The following is an 18,053-nucleotide window of genomic DNA, read 5'->3' as shown; positions in this document are numbered from 1 at the left end:
ATAATAGTTTAAATAACAAGATTATCTTACATGTACTTTATATTAACTTCAGTATTTTCTCCTGATAATGTATCTTAAAATTTTAAACGAATCTCAAGTAGGCATAAATAAAAAAAAAATATTTCAAATTCATATACCTTGACTTCACTTAATGGCTGAATTAAATATTTTAAATTAAACTTTAAACCAGTCTTATAATGAATTTCACTTTTAATAAATTCATTGGACAATGTTTATCTACAAATTAACTTTATTTTTTTCTAGAGATCAAGTACTTCAGGAGTTTCACATATTGTTACTGTTTCCATTCCAAAGACACTTGTATAAAAAATGCCAACCTTTTTATTCTCCTTGAAAAAACTTAGATAACAATATTTTTGGTTAATGGAAAGTCCAGAGTATTGTGTCATTTACACCAAAACAAACTGTGTCCTGTTATACTAAACATATCCTCAATCATTAGCAGTTTTTATCTATTGATATTTAATATATTGATAATAAAGCATCATAATGTAACACTGGACGTTTTATCAGCTTATTAATTTACCCAATGAAATAAATAAAATATCACAAATGTATACAAAAGACCTCGTTAACATTTTGGTTCAAAAAATGCAATCCTTTACATAATAAAATAATACGAGACTTTATATTTTAAATCGTGACTCAAAAATGTAAATAAAAGTGACAAAGTTGTAATTATGAAGTCATCCGTCGTTTTATAAATATAAAGATTCATATTTTGAGTATAACCATGTTATAAACTAAACAATATTAATTATTTTTTGTTCTCAACATTCTTTCAACTCAACATTGATTCTGAGGGAAAATTATAACAGTATTTGATAACATGAACAAACATTTAAATTTATAGAAACTACTATACTTCTAGGAACCAATAACAAAACAAACAAGTTATTTTTTTTTTAAATCTAATTTAACTATATTGATATAATTTATATTTAAACATTCTACAGCAGCTTGTAACATACTTGCCAATTGTACAATACATATATATTATAATGCTTTTGTATACAACTATGGAATTTACGTACCGAGGAATTACGTACGAAGTTTACGTAACAGGTCGAGGGCGAGCAGGTAATGGGGGTGGTGCACCTTGACGCGCAGGTACGGGAGGTGGTGGACCCGTAGGAGGTGCAACGCTCGTAGGTGGAGGGGTAGAGCTTTGCGGCGGAGGAGGAGGGGGAGCACATGACGGAGGAGGAACACTATCAGGTGGGGGCGACGCTATTGGTGGTTGCGCGGCGTTCGCTCCAGCATCTGGGGGGATCGGAGCAGGTCTGGGCGGCGGCGGACGAGCGGGGCTCGCCACCGGCGCTCGTGACGGCAGCAATGGAGTAGGAGACGGAGCCGGAGGCCTGCTCGGCTGCTGTCGTCGCGGCGTCGGCGGAGCTGACCTCAGCGGCCGCTCGGGTTGTACTTCACCAAATAATGGAATCGTATTGTTTGTACACAAGTTGATTTCGGACCTAACTATGTCCACCCAGTTGGGAGATTTCAAAGTTATGCTGAAGTATAGAGAACCTACAGAAATGTGGCCTTTCTGGGCAGCTGCTAGCGCGTGTTGGCCATCTCTGAATGTTATACTCAGTGTATGGTCGTCTATAAAACGAACTAAAGTTACGTCACCAATCGTCGCCAATTCTTGTAAGATGGCAGACATAACGTTATCATCGAAAACCGAATCTTCGCCATCGATTTCATCAAAAGGCTGTACAACGATGCTGGCATCCGGAGGACCGAGATCTTTTACGACCTCGTAAAAAACTTCCATACATTTAGTGTAACTTACTTGAAGTACTTCAATTTCCAAAATTGCTAGTACGGGTCGATGATCGCTTTGTTTCAGTTCTGCGCGTCCATAGTACAATAATTTTCCTGCAGCCAATTCGGATGTTGTTTCCGGGTCAATAGTGTGTTTCCTACTCCTCCATAGAACTCTGTCTGTCCAAGCCGGCGCGCGGCATTTTTCACTAGTATCGTAATCATCACTGAATAGGTCATACTTATATGTAGGTGGAAAAGTGATATCTCCTTCGAAACAATTTTTAAAAACCAAACCCTGAGACTTTTGTCTTGTTAACTGGTCTTGTTCTAAAAGTCGTTGCAAATTGTTTTGTGCAGCCAATAAGCGCGACTCTTCCTTATCTAAATCTATGCGATAATTGAAGTCTCCACACCAAAATACATAATCATGAGAATAAAGAGATCTTCCCATAGGGAAAGCAATCTTTCTAGTAATTTCAGTGTAATCAGCATTACGTTCGGAGACTTGCGACTGCCCTGCAGCAAAATGAGCACAGACAAAACATAATGATGTGCCATAAATCACCATTCTTATAACAACAGCTCCTTTGTTACCTGTGGCGCCACCAAGACCTGTTTTAACAGAATCAAGTGCCACATCTCTTATATGCGGAATGAGGTCCTTCCTAACGAATATAAACAGACAAACTCCAACTAATTGATGACTAGACAAGAGAGTATATGAAGCATCTCTGTTTAATACTTTTTCTAATTCCTCGCTCCAGGCTTTAGCATTATCAGAGCTAGCAGCCATTATATTGCTAGCATTTAAATCAACAATCTCTTGGAATCCTATAGCAAAGATGTCTGACGGTTGTTCAGTCATATTTACAGTCGACACTAAAGATGAGTTAGGACAATCCAATAGCCAATCAGCCAATGATACGTCTTTATACGCTAAACTTCTAAAATGTTTGCCTCCGTTTACATTGTACGTACCAATAGTAATCCGAATGCTAGATGGTTGAGTAAATTCATTAGCTCTTCTACACATTTCTCTCAACACCGGAGTTGAGGTGTGAAGGATATTTTGAGGTAGTAATATTCTTGTGCGATCAGCAAGCTCCGAGTTCAATGTTGATCCCAACAACAATATGTCAATTGCTTCTTGTTTAGAATTGTCTAACAAATTATTCTGAATAGTACGAGCGGCTGACCTGGCTCCATCTATAAGCTTTGAACCTCCTTGTATAGCTCCAGTGCCTGCATAAATTTTAGAAATCTCATTTCCATTATTTATCCACATCTGTTTGAACACCTCTTCAAATCTATTGACATTTTGTTTTTTATCCACACATTGCAAAAGCATCAGTTGAATAGCTAACATTTCTAAGCCAATAAATGTTTGTATTGAGTTGGTCCTGTCTAAACAATCCAGGCAATTAGTGCGGATAACACCTTTTTGAATATTATAGATGTCGACACCTCTAGCACTGAAGATGCTAATATCATCATAATTTTTCTCAATAATTTTCTTAAATTTAGCTAAAGCAGATTCTATGGATGAACCTCTCACCTCTTGATGGTAGTCGAAAATAATTTGTATAACATCAGAATGAGCTGATTCATTAAGATGTCTTTGGTAAGCATTGCTAAGTGTTGCTTCACCCTCACTGCCACCAATCAAACTTGAGCCTAGCAAATTAACAACAATTATTGATCCATAATTGCGTTTTAACTGTGAAAAGTGTCTATCACAAGCACTGGTTGATGCATCATACCCTCGAGACATTTTTACCTTATGAGATCCTACTTGAATACCAGGCTGCTCCCAGAATAGTGGCACCGAGCCTCTTGTTTGTATATATGATGCTACAGAATCATCAATGTATATGGCTTGTTCTGTTTCAACAAAATTGGCAACATTTCCATCATCATTACATCCTCTAACATTGAAACGAGTACCGGCTCGCTCACAACTTAATCTCGACACAAGCACTGCTCTTGCCTGCCGGTGTCCGACGTATATAGTGCGGATTTCCACTGAACCACACATAGCTCTAGTCAGCCAATCATCACAGTCAATACCAAATCTAATAAGATGTATAAAAAGTGTTCTGTTCCAAAAAAATCTGTTATCTGGGTTAGCACCCTTACTTTTCCTTTGAGCGCAAAGAGTTAAATCAAAGAGATTATCTTGAATTTTACCAGAGTTCCATGAAAAGTAGAAAGTACCAGAATTCAACAACTTTCGAACTTCCGAAACTTTATCCTCTCCTTGAGATTGATAGAATAGAGGAAGGAACTGTGTTTGTGTTATTTTGAATACCTCAACATCACCCACCTTTCCGACGGAGCAACATCCCACAACCAGTACAAGATAGAGCAGGCAACTTTCACCAGCGTTCAGTTGTAAAACTCCCAAACAGCCGTAAGCATCGGCGATTTTATGATATTGTTTTCGAAGAGTTTCGGTTTCTTGCGACGACAAAGACACGACAGCCTGGGATTCGAAAAGCAAAGCCGTGTCTTTATTTCTATGTTGTAAAATTATACTATACGGGTTTGGTGGCGATGACTTCTCTAGGACTTTAAATCCTTTTGACATAGCCATGTTTGCTTATTTGATAGAAATTACATTCAGAAAACAGCCATCCACCCTCCACTTAGATTTTCACTTCATTAAAATATGATTTAAATGAAAAATCGACCGATTCGATTACAAGAGAAATGTCATCACTGTCATTTTTGATTTTAGCTGTCATTAAGTTCGGAAACTATTTTTAAAGAAAAAGTTATAATTTTTTTTAGTACTTTAAAATACATGTAACATAAAACAACCAAGCATTTACAAAAATATTCCAGACATTGCAAAGTGAAGTTATATATTGTAGAATTCAACTAAGCAATATTTATATATATAGATAATAACTGAAACTAGTTATGTCGGAATTTGTAACATTTAGAAAATTTATTGGCAGAAGCATCAACTTTCCAACACTCGCGTATGGAAGAGACGGGAAGAAGGAAAGGATGAGAAACTGGAAGCTTAAAACACTTCAGTGGGAACTCAGAATTGTAACACTTGTCATTTTTTATTTATTCTTCTCATTTCTGTAAAATAGTCATTATGTATTAATTATAATTTTAATAAATTATTTAACATTAAAATTGACATATTTCTTATACAAAGCGAGGGAGGCGGCTGGTACGGTTATTCTTCCGCTGTTCCTTTGAACGTAATTCTGATATATTTCTTTGGAGGCTTTGGTAACTGTTGGCGGGATGACGTCGATCGTGCTGTCAATGGTGAATGCGCTGCTGACAGTCATCACGATGTGTATGTCCGGCTCGTACTGCGGGTTCGATCGCCGCTCGAAGTTCACATATCGCCTATAACTGGAACAAAGCATTTAAATAATTTTTGCTTAGAACAACTTAAATCAATGTTAATTTAAGTCAATGGACTATCAACACGATGATTCGTTTTTCACGATGACTTTTGCCTTGTATTTAAAGTTGTAGTATAGTAGACAAGAAAAACAAATTTTCAACAAAGGCAATGACGTTCTATTTTTAAATGTTTTTTTTTTTCTTAAACCACATAGATAAAAAAAAAGCTTTAGGTCTTCAATCTTACACAATCATATCTCTCTTGCTTGGTTGCTTCAATGCAATGGCATTGGATCGTTTGATGGCAGGGAACATGGGCTGGTCTTCGGGCTCCTCGGGTGAGAGCAGCTTGTCCACCAGAGAAAGTGGGGATGGATTGATCTGCCGGGAGCTGGGCGTAGAACTGGTCAGGTCGTCGTCCGATGACGAGCCGCTATTGGAACTGAATTGATCAAAGTAAGCATTAATACAGTCAAAACCGTTTATAGCGACATCGTTTAGAACAACATACCGGTTAAATTGACCAAAATCAAAGGTCCTGGCTGAATGTTATTACATATCTTTCCTATTAATACCTGTAACAACCGGTGACCCGGTTGTTACAACTATCGGTTTTTACGACTCAATATGAGTAGTCCCTTCGATGTCGTTATAACAGATTTTGACTGTAGTTAGATATGTTTTATCATAAAGCATTATTAAGATATCAAAATAAAAAAATCCGGAGTGATACTATGATATGTTCAATATTTTAGTATTAAATCAAAATGACAGTGAAAAACTATGCTTATTTTTTTCATTAATCATGTAATGAATGTTACGAAGATTCATATAACTGCTGGAAAACTGAATCATTCTATAAAGTGTGATTCATACTCGCTGGAGTTGTTAGATGTGGTGCTGGATCGTCCGCTAATAACAGGGTTCTTGGAGGCGGGACCCTTGCTCTGGCCGACGCTGCGCCCGCGCACCACGAACGGACTGCAGCTCTCTGAGGATGGGGCTAAATCTCGGAGCGTATGGAACATCTGGTACCAGAACGAACTTTATTGACAATGACACAAGATAAACAACAGGAGATTTCGATATTAAGGAAAGGCCTTATTTATTGCATCTCGAAACCAGTAATATGGCAACAAACATAGAAAGAATATCAACCGACCGAACAACCTGTGACATTCCGGGAAGAAATACGAATCGAATGATAACTGACACTTCAAAATCGGTAAAGCCCTTTTTTTTTATATCATAAGGTGACAAACGAGCAAAAGGCCACCTGGATTCGCCGCAATAGCGAGGCAACCGTTGCCCATAGACATCCGCAAATGCAGATGCGTTGCCTACCTTTAATCAACGGAGAAGAGGACGCACAGAAAGAGGATATTTCTCTTCCCTATGCGTCCCCTCCTCCGCCAAATCCATTTCCCCTTCCCATCCTTTCCTTATAAGAAAAGGGTGGTAAGGGAAAGAGGACTAAAATTAGGCCTCCGGTACCACACTCATCAGACGAAACACGGAATTGCTTCCATTTCACGCCTGTCTGTGTGGTCGTGGTATTGCACCGGTCGACCCGGCCAATTCGTGCACCCAACAAATATTGTTGTTGCGGGATCTACCACTGTTAAACGCTTACGCTTCCATCATAATTGAATTAATAATTTGTACACGAGCAATACACTGATCGTCGGTGGCTCAGAGGTTAAGCACTTGATTTGCAATCTGCAGGTCCTGGGTTCTAATCCCGCCATGTACCAATGTGTTTTTTGAGTTTCGATTTACATACATATGTACATTTATCCGACGTTCTTACGATGAAGGAAACATGTAACCTGCACATATCTAAAAAAAAATTCAAAGATATGTGTGAAGTCAACCCGCACTTGGCCAGCGAGGTTGACTATGGCCTAGTCACCCCTAAGTTAGAGTATGCTCCGATCCGAGGTGGGGACGTATAGTGACCTGATGATGATGAATACATTGGTTTACAATATACTACAAGTCAACAACCACAATTAATAGTTTATTAATTGTGGCCGTTGACTTGTAACTGATTAGCTCCTACTACGATACTGTAACTGACTTTGAACTCGAAGCATTCAGTAAAGACGGTGTATTCGAATGGGCGGTTGTACTCTTGGTAGGGGTCGAGCATCTCGAGTGCGCCGTCACCCTGAGTGCCGATGATCTCGCAGCACAGCTTGCGCATCTCGTTGCTGGGCAGTGGCAGGTGACGCACCACCTCATCATCCCACCACTTTGTTAACGACCTGAAAAAATATATGTTGTCTATGGTCTATCTAGTTTTTCAGAAAGATCAAAAACTTTTTCTTTTTCGTTCCGAATATGCTTAATGGAATAAGTATGTTTGTATGTACGTGTATCCTTTTCATTGTGATCGCATTTATCCTAAACGGATGAATTAAATTAAATGTTTTTAAATGAAATTCAATTCTTATTCTCCTTGGAGTGTTATATTCTATTGTCAAATGATATAAAAATAATTATCAAAGTCACAATACCTTCTATTTGGTATATAAACCATTGCTTCAGGGTGATGAAAGTAGTAATCAGTAGGGTAGTCCCAAATTGCCGGCTTGGTCGGATCCGGGATGAAGAGTCCCAGGAACAAATTCATCGTGTTCTGTTTTTCAGCATCAGAAAACGTATTGGAATAATATCTGCTTAGTGTCTGCATTATATCATTCCCGTGAGACGACCAGGGAGCAGTTTTTCGATAAGTTTTTATCCTGGAATTGAGTCGCTAATATGAATTCATGGATTATTGTTCAGGAACTATAAGAAAAATTAATAATAGTTCTGGGAATGGTATATATTTTATTGAGAGGATTAAAAATCCCATGAGTATAATACAAAATGTTTAAACTTCTACAGTTAGTTTTTAGTAAGTTTTAATGTTATGGCTTTTAATAGACAGAATGAGTCACATTTTGATAGTGAATTTTATAAAATCGTAGAAAGAGAAACAATTGTTGTCTATCCAAATTTAATTACTAAAAATTTATTAACTTTTTAACTTTTCCCCAAATGGTCTACAACTTTGTTTACAAAGCTAGCTCTCAAAATTGCAACTGGAAAGAAAAAAACACCATTTATAATATAAAACTGAAATTCTCTGTATAAAATTGCAATGATATAGTTTTACTATACATACCTATGAACTAACTGAGAGCCTCCATACTGCAGCGCGAGTGTGTCACCATGATCTTCATACAAACCTTCCAGAAGTCTCACACAATCTGAATCAAATTCTATAACTGGCTCCCCGATAAGACCTAGAGCGTAAAGCTGAAAATGAGTAAAATTATTAGTAAAATCATTAGGGTAATATACATGGTTATTATCTTATTGTTAAATAGTAGATTTACCGACATTGCTCCGCATTGCGATCACCGCGATATCCACTTCTCGCCGTCTAAAATTGCAATATGTCATTTTAACGTTTTCGACATTACGTTTAAAAAACAAACTTATATTTTAATCCCGTTTCATCACCAATGTCGAGTGAACGTCGCGGCATCGAGCACGAGTAGTGGAGCAATGAGGGATAGCCTATGTTTAGGACTTAAGTGCTAGTTTCCCGTGACATCGTGATAACCAATCAAAGTGCGAAACCAATATACGTACGTGTCGCCTATTGGCTAATTATCCCCACCCCGCTATCCTAGATCATTGTATCAAAAACTAGAATACATTTGAAATACGGAAGACGATACGTTGGTTTGATTTCAAAGTTCCAAATCCTCAAACGCCTCAACACTTTTAGTTTTTTTCCAAACCATATGTAGCTACACACACGCCGCTACATAAACTGGACCTTCGAGCCATATTTGGATCGTGGATTTGCCATATTACGAGGATTTGGATTGATCCAGGAGCACATCTCCGTCACCGCCCGGTGAGTACTTTTGTGGTTGTTCCCATTTTCACACGTCACCATCATGCCTTTAATGGATAGGGACAAGTCTCCATATAAAAATACTACAGATGACAAAGCTGAGCAGGTAATTCGCGACCTCATCAGGAAAAGAGGTATTCTCAAGGGCAGGTTAACGAAATTTGTTAATCATCTACATAGTTTAGTAAAACCGCTAGGTCAGGAGTCCAGGATAGACTTGAAATTGCGCATGGACGGGGCAGGCATTCTATTTTCGGAATTCAATTCCATACAATCAAAGCTCGAGGAGACTGTCTCTGAGTGCGATATCGACGAGCAGTTAAATCAGCGTCAGCAATTCGAAGACTGTTACTACAGCACACTTTCAAAAGCTGAATCCCTTCTTGGTGTCGGTAGGGAGGTCGCTGAATGCTCTAAAATGTGTTCTCAAAATCAGTCGTCAATTAAATTACCTGTCATCACTTTACCTACCTTCGACGGTTTATACGAACACTGGCTAGAATATAGGGACACATATTTATCACTGGTGCATAACTCGACAGATATTAGCGACATACAAAAATTTCATTACCTAAAATCGTCATTAAAGGGAAGTGCTGAAATGGTAGTAAACGCGCTAGAAATATCATCCGAAAATTATTCTGTTGCGTGGGAACTTTTGCTAAATCGGTATGATAACAATAGATTATTAGTGCAGAGTCACGTCAAAGCATTATTCGCGATACAGCCGTTACCGAAAGAGTCGTCCTCGCTAATTAGAAAACTTATAGATATTATAATTAATAATTTACGCGCTTTAAAAACACTCGGTGAACCCACAGAGTACTGGGATACTTTAATTATCTATATAGTCATTTCTAAATTAGATAAAACGACTGAGCGGCAATGGGAGGAACATAAAGGTTTTTTATTATCTAACTCTAAAATTACGCTAAAGCTTGATCATTTACTCAAATTTTTGAAATCTAGGGCCGATCTATTAGAAACTTTAACTTTATCGCACATCAAAGACAGCACTATAACTGAAATTAACAAAAAATCATGTAATGCTTTTCGCAGCAACGTGGCACAGTGTAATGTTGTATCTTATAAGCCGGCCGGGCGCAATTCACGTAAGTTGTGTGTCGTATGTAAGACTCCACATCCAATTTACACTTGTTCACAATTCCTTAATATGGATTTAAAATCTAAACTTAAAATCGTTAAGGAACACAACTTATGTGAAAATTGTTTACGTTCCGGGCACACTGTAAACAGCTGTTTGTTTGGACCTTGCAAAAAATGTAACTTAAAACATAATTCACTAATTCATAGTTCTAGCGATTCTAATCATACAACGAGCCTAGTCTCTAAATCGTCAACTGAAGCGACTGAAAGTAGCGGAGTCGCCGCGCACGCGCCCCCTCCCTCGGTCAGTTGCAGCCGAAGCGACAAGGGACAGGTTTGCGATGTTCATGCGTACACGCACACAGATGTAAACTGCACAAATGTGCAACCGGTTTTGCTATCCACTGCGCTAGTTGAAATACTCGATAAAAATAACAATTATCATATCGCATGCGCTTTACTGGACAGTGGTAGTCAGAGTTGCTTCATTTCACATTCGTTTTGCAAAAAATTAAATCTTCCTTTAATACAGTCCACTAAAACGATATGCGGAGTAGGTAACATTGTTTCACATTCGACACATTTGTGTAACATACAAGTAAAATCGCGCGTTAATTCCTACTCGATGCGACTTCAATGTTTTGTTCTAAACGAAATAACGCCCACATTACCCGCTGTTCAGGTTCACCATGCGCATTTTGAGGTACCTGATAACGTTCAGCTGGCAAATACGCAATTTCTAGGGCAACAAAATATAGATATTTTAATAGGAGCGGACCGGTTTTGGGACTTGCTTATCGACGGCAAGATACGTCTACCTAACGGCCCATTCCTACAAAATACTAAGTTAGGTTGGATAGTTTCGGGTCCTATCAATCATATTACGCAAAAATATGGACACGTCCAATGTAACTTTAATACATCTATAGAAAATCAATTACGTCAATTTTGGGAGCTCGAAGAGTTAACTCAGCCTCGGAATACGCAATGTGATGAAGAGACGGCTTGTGAACAAAGTTTCGTTACAACCACTACACGCGACAAACATGGTAGATTTATTGTTGACATTCCGCTCAAAAAATCGGCCGAGGTGTTGGGCGAATCGTACTCCCAAGCTGAGCGCCGTTTTTTCGCGTTGGAAAAACGGTTGCTACGCGCACCCACTAGTTATAAGCAATTATACGTAGATTTCATGCGAGAGTACATCAACTTAGGTCACATGACTAAAGTCGATAGGTATTCGAACCCCAACTACTTTCTACCGCACCACGGCGTATTTCGTGAACACAGCACTACCACGAAACTCCGTGTCGTGTTCGACGCCAGTGCAGCCACTAACAACGGAATTTCATTTAACGACATACAACTCGTCGGACCTCCTATTCAGGGTGACTTGCTAGGTATACTGTTGCGCTTTAGACAATTCCGATACACCGCGTTAGCCGACTGCGAAAAAATGTATCGTTCGGTACTCGTTAATCCGACCCAACGTGACTTACAGCTAATCGTGTGGCGCGACGAACCGTCTAAACCGCTTGCAGTATACAAGTTAAACACGGTTACATATGGCACAGCTTCGGCACCGTTCTTGAGTGTACGCTGTTTGAAGCAACTAGCTGCTGAGTGTTCCGACCTTGAAGTCAAAAGAGTCATAAATAACGATATCTATGTTGATGACCTTCTGACCTCCAGCGATGACAAGGACAAATTATTAAGAATTTGCAAGGGCACCGTAGACGTGCTAAAGTCCGGTTGCTTTAATTTACGCAAGTGGGTTTTCAATTTTGAAGTCGGCGAGGACGCGTACCCAACGTCCACAAATGATAATGATATTATTGATACATTTCGAAACTTAAACTTTGGGGAACATAGCCAATGTAGAACCTTAGGCTTAGGTTGGTGCAACGTTGCTGACGATTTCCATTTCAATACACAGTTACAGCAGCCCACTTCTAATGTAACGAAACGCACCATATTATCTATAGTTTCTCAAATATTTGACCCATTAGGTTTATTAAGTCCGTCGATTATGATAGGCAAAGTATTATTACAACGTCTTTGGTTACTTAAATTACAGTGGGACGACCCTCTTCCCGCCGATATTTTACGCACGTGGAACCGGTTTGTTGACAATCTATCTTATCTTTCTTCAATAAAGATTCCGCGACACGCATTTCAGTGTGACGTCACACGAGTCGAGCTGCACATTTTCACTGACGCCTCGCAGACAGCTTACGGCGCTTGTGCTTATGTAAGAACCGTATGCGATGATCGTGTTGTCGTAAAATTATTAATATCGAAAGGTAAGGTAGCCCCATTGAAGCCTGTTAGTATACCTCGCCTGGAACTGTGCGGCGCGTTGCTAGGCGCTAAGCTTTACGATAAAATTCGCAGTTCGCTTACTCGCGAGTTTGACGAAGTAGTATTTTGGACCGACTCGACTATTGTGCTAGGCTGGTTACGTATGACACCTAATTTACTTAAAACGTTCGTACAGAATCGAGTCGCCGAAATACACGAACTGACGAGTGCATTCACGTGGAGGCATGTAAGTGGCAAGGAAAACCCTGCCGACCTGATTTCACGGGGAGTAAGTCTCGAGGATTTAGTCTTATCTAAGTTGTGGTGGGAAGGTCCTACATTTTTACACGTATTAAATTTTAATTTCAATTTAACTACACATACAAATTCAAATGCTGAGTTATTACCTATTAATTTGCCTGAACTAAAATCTAACACTACAAATTATACATTTTTAAATCAAAATATTAATACAGACGAAACATTCTTTCCATTCAACAGATTCTCAAACTTCAATCGTATGATTCACACGGCTGCTTATGTACTGCGCTTCACGCACAACAGCCGGCCGCGCCACAGAACCGATCAGCTGACGGGTGCGATCAATGTCGATGAGTTGAGTCGCGCAGTGATGATGCTAGCTAAGTTATCACAAAAGGAGTCATTTTCTTTGGAGTACAATTTGCTAAAGAGTGGAAGGAATGTTAAGTCTAGCAACAGACTTTCAAGTCTAAATTTATTTTTAGACGAAAAGGACCTAATTCGCGTAGGTGGCAGAATAAAAAATTCTTTAGATTTTAATTATAATAAGAAACACCCTATACTTCTTTGTTCTAAGCACTATTTTACTCGCTTGTTATTTACTCATGAACACAATCAAGCTTTACATTGCGGGCCGCAAACGCTGCTGTACCGCTTACGCGAGCAGTGGTGGCCGCTGTCCGGTAGGAATCTCGCGCGGAAAGTGACTCATCAGTGCGTCGCTTGCACACGGGCTAGGGGAAAAACGCTAAGCCCACTTATGGGCAACCTGCCTAAGGAGCGCTTGACGGCAGATTTTCCTTTTATTCGCACAGGTGTAGACTACGCTGGACCAGTGTCCGTTTTAAATCGTAAAGGCAGGGGTGCTAAATTAGTAAAATCCTATATCTGTCTTTTTATTTGTTTTATTACTCGCGCTATTCACTTAGAGCTTGTCAGCGACCTGTCCACTGACGCATACCTCCTCGCTCTCAAACGATTCATTTCTCGACGTGGAAAACCATGTCAAATTTTCTCAGACAATGGACGAAATTTTGTAGGTTTAAACAATGAGTTTGCTCAGTTTTTATCATCTTGTAGTAAAGACGTTGTAGATTACGCAAAGAGTCAAAATATTAAATTTTCGTTTATCCCTCCTTATTCCCCGCATTTTGGTGGCTTGTGGGAAGCGGGGATCAAATCATGTAAGTACCACCTGCGGCGAGTGCTCGGCAATGCTCATCTGACGTTCGAAGAATTCGCTACCGTCCTCACACAGATAGAAGCAGTGCTAAACTCACGTCCGCTGGTACCTCTGTCTTCGGATCCCTCTGATGGCTATCCCCTCAGCCCTGGCCATTTCTTGATTGGCCGACCTCTCACGGCACCGGTGTGTGAAAATGATCTGCAACACTCACCTTTACACCGGTTGAGCCGCTACCAGAGAGTGGAACAGCTGCGGCAGCAGTTTTGGATGCGCTGGGCTAGAGAGTATATCTCGGAGCTACAAATCAGAGCTAAGTGGAGGGAAAATACGGCAGAATTGAAGCCTGATACGCTTGTCCTTGTCAAGGACGTGGCTCTTCCGCCGTTGAAATGGCCACTTGGTCGCGTCGTGAAGACAATTCCTGGTGAAGATGGCATCTCCAGAGTGGCGGACATCAAGACATCATCAGGCGTCATAAGACGGTCTTACACAAGGATCTGTCCACTTGTGAGGGATGAACAGTGTTAAAAGCTGGTGCTTTCAAGGCCGCGGGCATGTTTAGGACTTAAGTGCTAGTTTCCCGTGACATCGTGATAACCAATCAAAGTGCGAAACCAATATACGTACGTGTCGCCTATTGGCTAATTATCCCCACCCCGCTATCCTAGATCATTGTATCAAAAACTAGAATACATTTGAAATACGGAAGACGATACGTTGGTTTGATTTCAAAGTTCCAAATCCTCAAACGCCTCAACACTTTTAGTTTTTTTCCAAACCATATGTAGCTACACACACGCCGCTACAGCCTAACTAGATTAATCCTTAGTCTAATATAGCAGGTTCAACTGTAGAAAAGTACTAGTTTTAAACTAGCTAATGGTTAAAGTAAACATACTATATAATCATAAACATGAATTTCAAGCATCATTATCTTTTTACCACATATATTATAAGCTGTGTTTTTTTAAATAGATCCAGAAGGACGAGAATATAATTTTAATAGGAGGTTTAGCGGTAAAACGGTAACAGCTAACCTGATGAGCTAGTACACATTTTCCGATTGCAAATTGTGCAGTATTCGTCCTGTCCAGACAATCGACACAGTTCACTCGCACAACCCCAGTCTGCAAGCGGCCAGCCTGGTGACCTGGCACACCGCTCTCGTCGTCGTAGCCCTTACAGCTCATGAATATACCCGTGCGACGAACTACTGTACGAGCTATTGCGGATAATCTTGAAAATATTGAAGCTATGTTTAAACAAAATAGTTACACTGTATTCTAAAAGTATATACCAAACAATAGAAAACAGAATCAAGCCTGGGAATAGAATAAAAAATAGTTAAATATAGAAAATAAACTTTCTCAACATTTGGCCATTAAAGATAAATTAGCTTGAATAATTAATATAATTTTTTCATTTAATTTACTTTGTTATATGTATTTTTATTTGTCTTTATTTAAACTGTCAAAATGGTATTTTGTTCTGAGATCGAATGATTTTAAAATTTCTAAATGAGTATTCCAATATTATACTTACTTATCTAAAACTTTGGCATCTGCTCCTTTATTCATTCTCGCCATATCTAAATGGAAATACTGTATGGCGTGCTCCGGTGGTAAGAATTGATTTAAATATTTCACAGCATTACTTATCACATCGGTTAAAAGAGATTCGTGTTTCTTCTTCTCTCTCTTCTTGACTAGATTTAATATCATGATTGGAGAACCGTATCTCCTCATGAGGTTATTAAAATGTTTCGCTGGTATTTCAGCATAAGGATCACTTAGGTCTATAGATATGGCTGGCTTGGGCACCATCTTCGATATATCCTGTGACCAATAACTGGGTATAGAACCCCTCATTTGCACAAATGAACTGAACCTAAAAATTTTACATTTCAATTAAAATGATAATGCCATTTTTTGTTTGTATTTTTTTTTAATTAGAGATGTTTTTCTCACCTGCCAGCAGTAAATGAAGATATCATTGAATCATGAACAATCTGTTCAGTTTCCACTTCATTAGCAACATCACCATGTAGGTTGGCACCTCTTTTTAGAAATCTAGTTCCAGCATATCTGTTACTTCTTCTAGCTATAAGTGTAAGGTAAATTGGTCTACCAAATATATTTAAGTTGCTTTGTTCTATAAAACCATGGACTATATATAATATCCAATCTGGATGTAGGTATGAATGTACAGCCGATAGCAAATGGCTGTTCCAAACAAATCTCCACTCAGGTACTGTTCTGATGCCAAACTCGAGTCTTTGACTTTGTCCCCTTAAAAATAAAAGTAATTTAAAAAAATTTACTGTTCTCCACAATGTACAGATAACTTTTCTTGCAACTTTGTTACACTCCTATTTCCTTATGTGGCATTCAAATTGTATGATAATTCAAATGTACTGTTCTGTAACAACTCAACATTATAAAAAAAAAGTTACCCAATTTTTTTCTGTCGTTGTTGCAATTGCTGTTTCCATGTTTCAAATATGTCTTCATCATCATCTTCACCATCGTTGCAGATGCATTTATTATCTTCACTGTTTTCTGAATTCAAATTTGAGTGATACACAGCTGCTGTAATAGGTTTGGGAAATAATGCAGGAGCTAATTTTCTCGGAGGTGCCATGTTCATTTGCAAAGTATGTGTTATATCATAGCTGTAGCTATAATAGAAATTAGTTGATAAATCAATTGCTAGGAACATTTTGAGATATCTTTGCTCATCAGGATGCGGTGGCTTACTGTTGTCACTCGGTATATAGATTGTGGCTGTATCTTCTATTTTGTAAATGGAATGTGGACCAATCACAGCTATTTTTCTTCTTTTAGTAACTAATATAATATAGTATCCTTCCAAAAATCTTATGAAGCCTAAAATTAATACAATTTTTCAAAGTACCAATATACATATAAAGACAAATAAATTAAATAAAGTAGTTGATTTTTATTTTACTTTATGGTTAAGTCTAATGTTACTAGGTAATAATGTAGCTTTCTAATGGCAAAGGAATTTTTGAAATCAGGTCAGTATTTCAAGTTTTTTTGTTAAAAAAAAAACACAAAAATACAAATTTTTCCTCTTTATAAAATAATAGTATATAAAGTATAGATGAGTTAATCTAAAAATTTAAAACTTGAGTAGACAAATAGAATAGCTTTATTATACTATGAAATAGGGGAATATACGCCCTTGCATATGTTATGAGGAAGATTTCATGTATTTTAATAACTACTGATAAACTGATATTCTTGACATCATTACTGTATTTATCTTCATTAATTTATCTTCCTCATTTGACCTGCCAGTTATTGTCAAAAACTTGACATGTTTATGTTATAATTACACCTTACCAACAATTCCAAATGCAGAAACAAGTTTATTAAAGCCCGGTGATCTATTTCCCCTGTTGCCAAAGCCAATCATGTTCAATAACTGGTGTATTTCTTGCTTGTTGTACTCCACTTTATCATCAACTAATATCAATTCTCTAGGATCAGTTCTATCTATTTTAAGTACACGAAATCTGGTTTGTGTATTGTTTGAACCAATGAGATAAAACCTCTGTAACAAATTTTAATTATTATAAATAAATCAACAAAGTACTACTGTTTTTTTGTAGTTACAAACCATTTACCGCTTTAGTTTCATACAAGGCTATCCGTTGAATAGAGCTGATAATGGGGTGGAATATTATATTTCGTTTGGACATTTTTATGTTTTTAAGTTATGATACTAATAATTATATAAAGGTTGCAATTATTTGTAGATCACGCGAATGTTTAGAAATCTGTTATATTTTTCTTGTTATTAAAACGTTGAATAAATTTAAAACAAATACAAACAACAACAATGACAAATGTTTCCTATATATTCCTATAAAAAGAATAAAATACTCTGTGTCACTGTCACAATCATATGGAATGACATTCTCATTTGTCAATTTGTCATAGACACTTACATTCATTGTGCGTTGCCCTAAATGTTTTTAATTTACCGATTAAAGGCATTCATTTGGTAGGTTTGAATTTTTCGATGAAATAAACATTTAATTAATCGTTCGAGAACATGCAATTTCCCAAATCCCAAACTATGCTATAAATATAA

At 38.0% G+C, this 18,053-nt stretch overlaps 2 protein-coding genes across 2 annotated transcripts; both read right to left on the bottom strand.

Moving 5' to 3' along the window:
• Positions 1-983: 983 nt before the first annotated feature.
• LOC106714135 (synaptojanin-1) lies at positions 984-4,497 on the bottom strand. The gene has a single exon (XM_014507089.2). The coding sequence runs from the start codon at positions 4,382-4,384 to the stop codon at positions 1,076-1,078; it is 3,309 nt and encodes a 1,102-aa protein (XP_014362575.2). The 5' UTR covers positions 4,385-4,497; the 3' UTR covers positions 984-1,075.
• Positions 4,498-4,910: 413 nt separating this feature from the next.
• LOC106714061 (polyphosphoinositide phosphatase) lies at positions 4,911-17,667 on the bottom strand. The gene is made up of 12 exons (XM_014506995.2): positions 17,584-17,667; positions 17,300-17,510; positions 16,387-16,819; positions 15,902-16,222; positions 15,477-15,821; positions 14,972-15,170; positions 8,336-8,469; positions 7,683-7,910; positions 7,244-7,430; positions 6,040-6,191; positions 5,411-5,605; positions 4,911-5,169 (listed from the first exon to the last, which is right to left on the bottom strand). Exons 1-12 carry the CDS (start codon positions 17,656-17,658, stop codon positions 4,926-4,928), a joined length of 2,724 nt encoding a protein of 907 aa, XP_014362481.2. The 5' UTR covers positions 17,659-17,667; the 3' UTR covers positions 4,911-4,925.
• Between the last annotated feature and the right edge of the window lie 386 nt (positions 17,668-18,053).

Source organism: Papilio machaon, chromosome 7 (genome assembly GCF_912999745.1).
Source record: "Papilio machaon chromosome 7, ilPapMach1.1, whole genome shotgun sequence".
Lineage (NCBI taxonomy): Eukaryota > Metazoa > Arthropoda > Insecta > Lepidoptera > Papilionidae > Papilio > Papilio machaon.
Note: the sequence above shows the minus strand (reverse complement) of the source record. Positions and strands in the feature narration are given on the sequence as shown.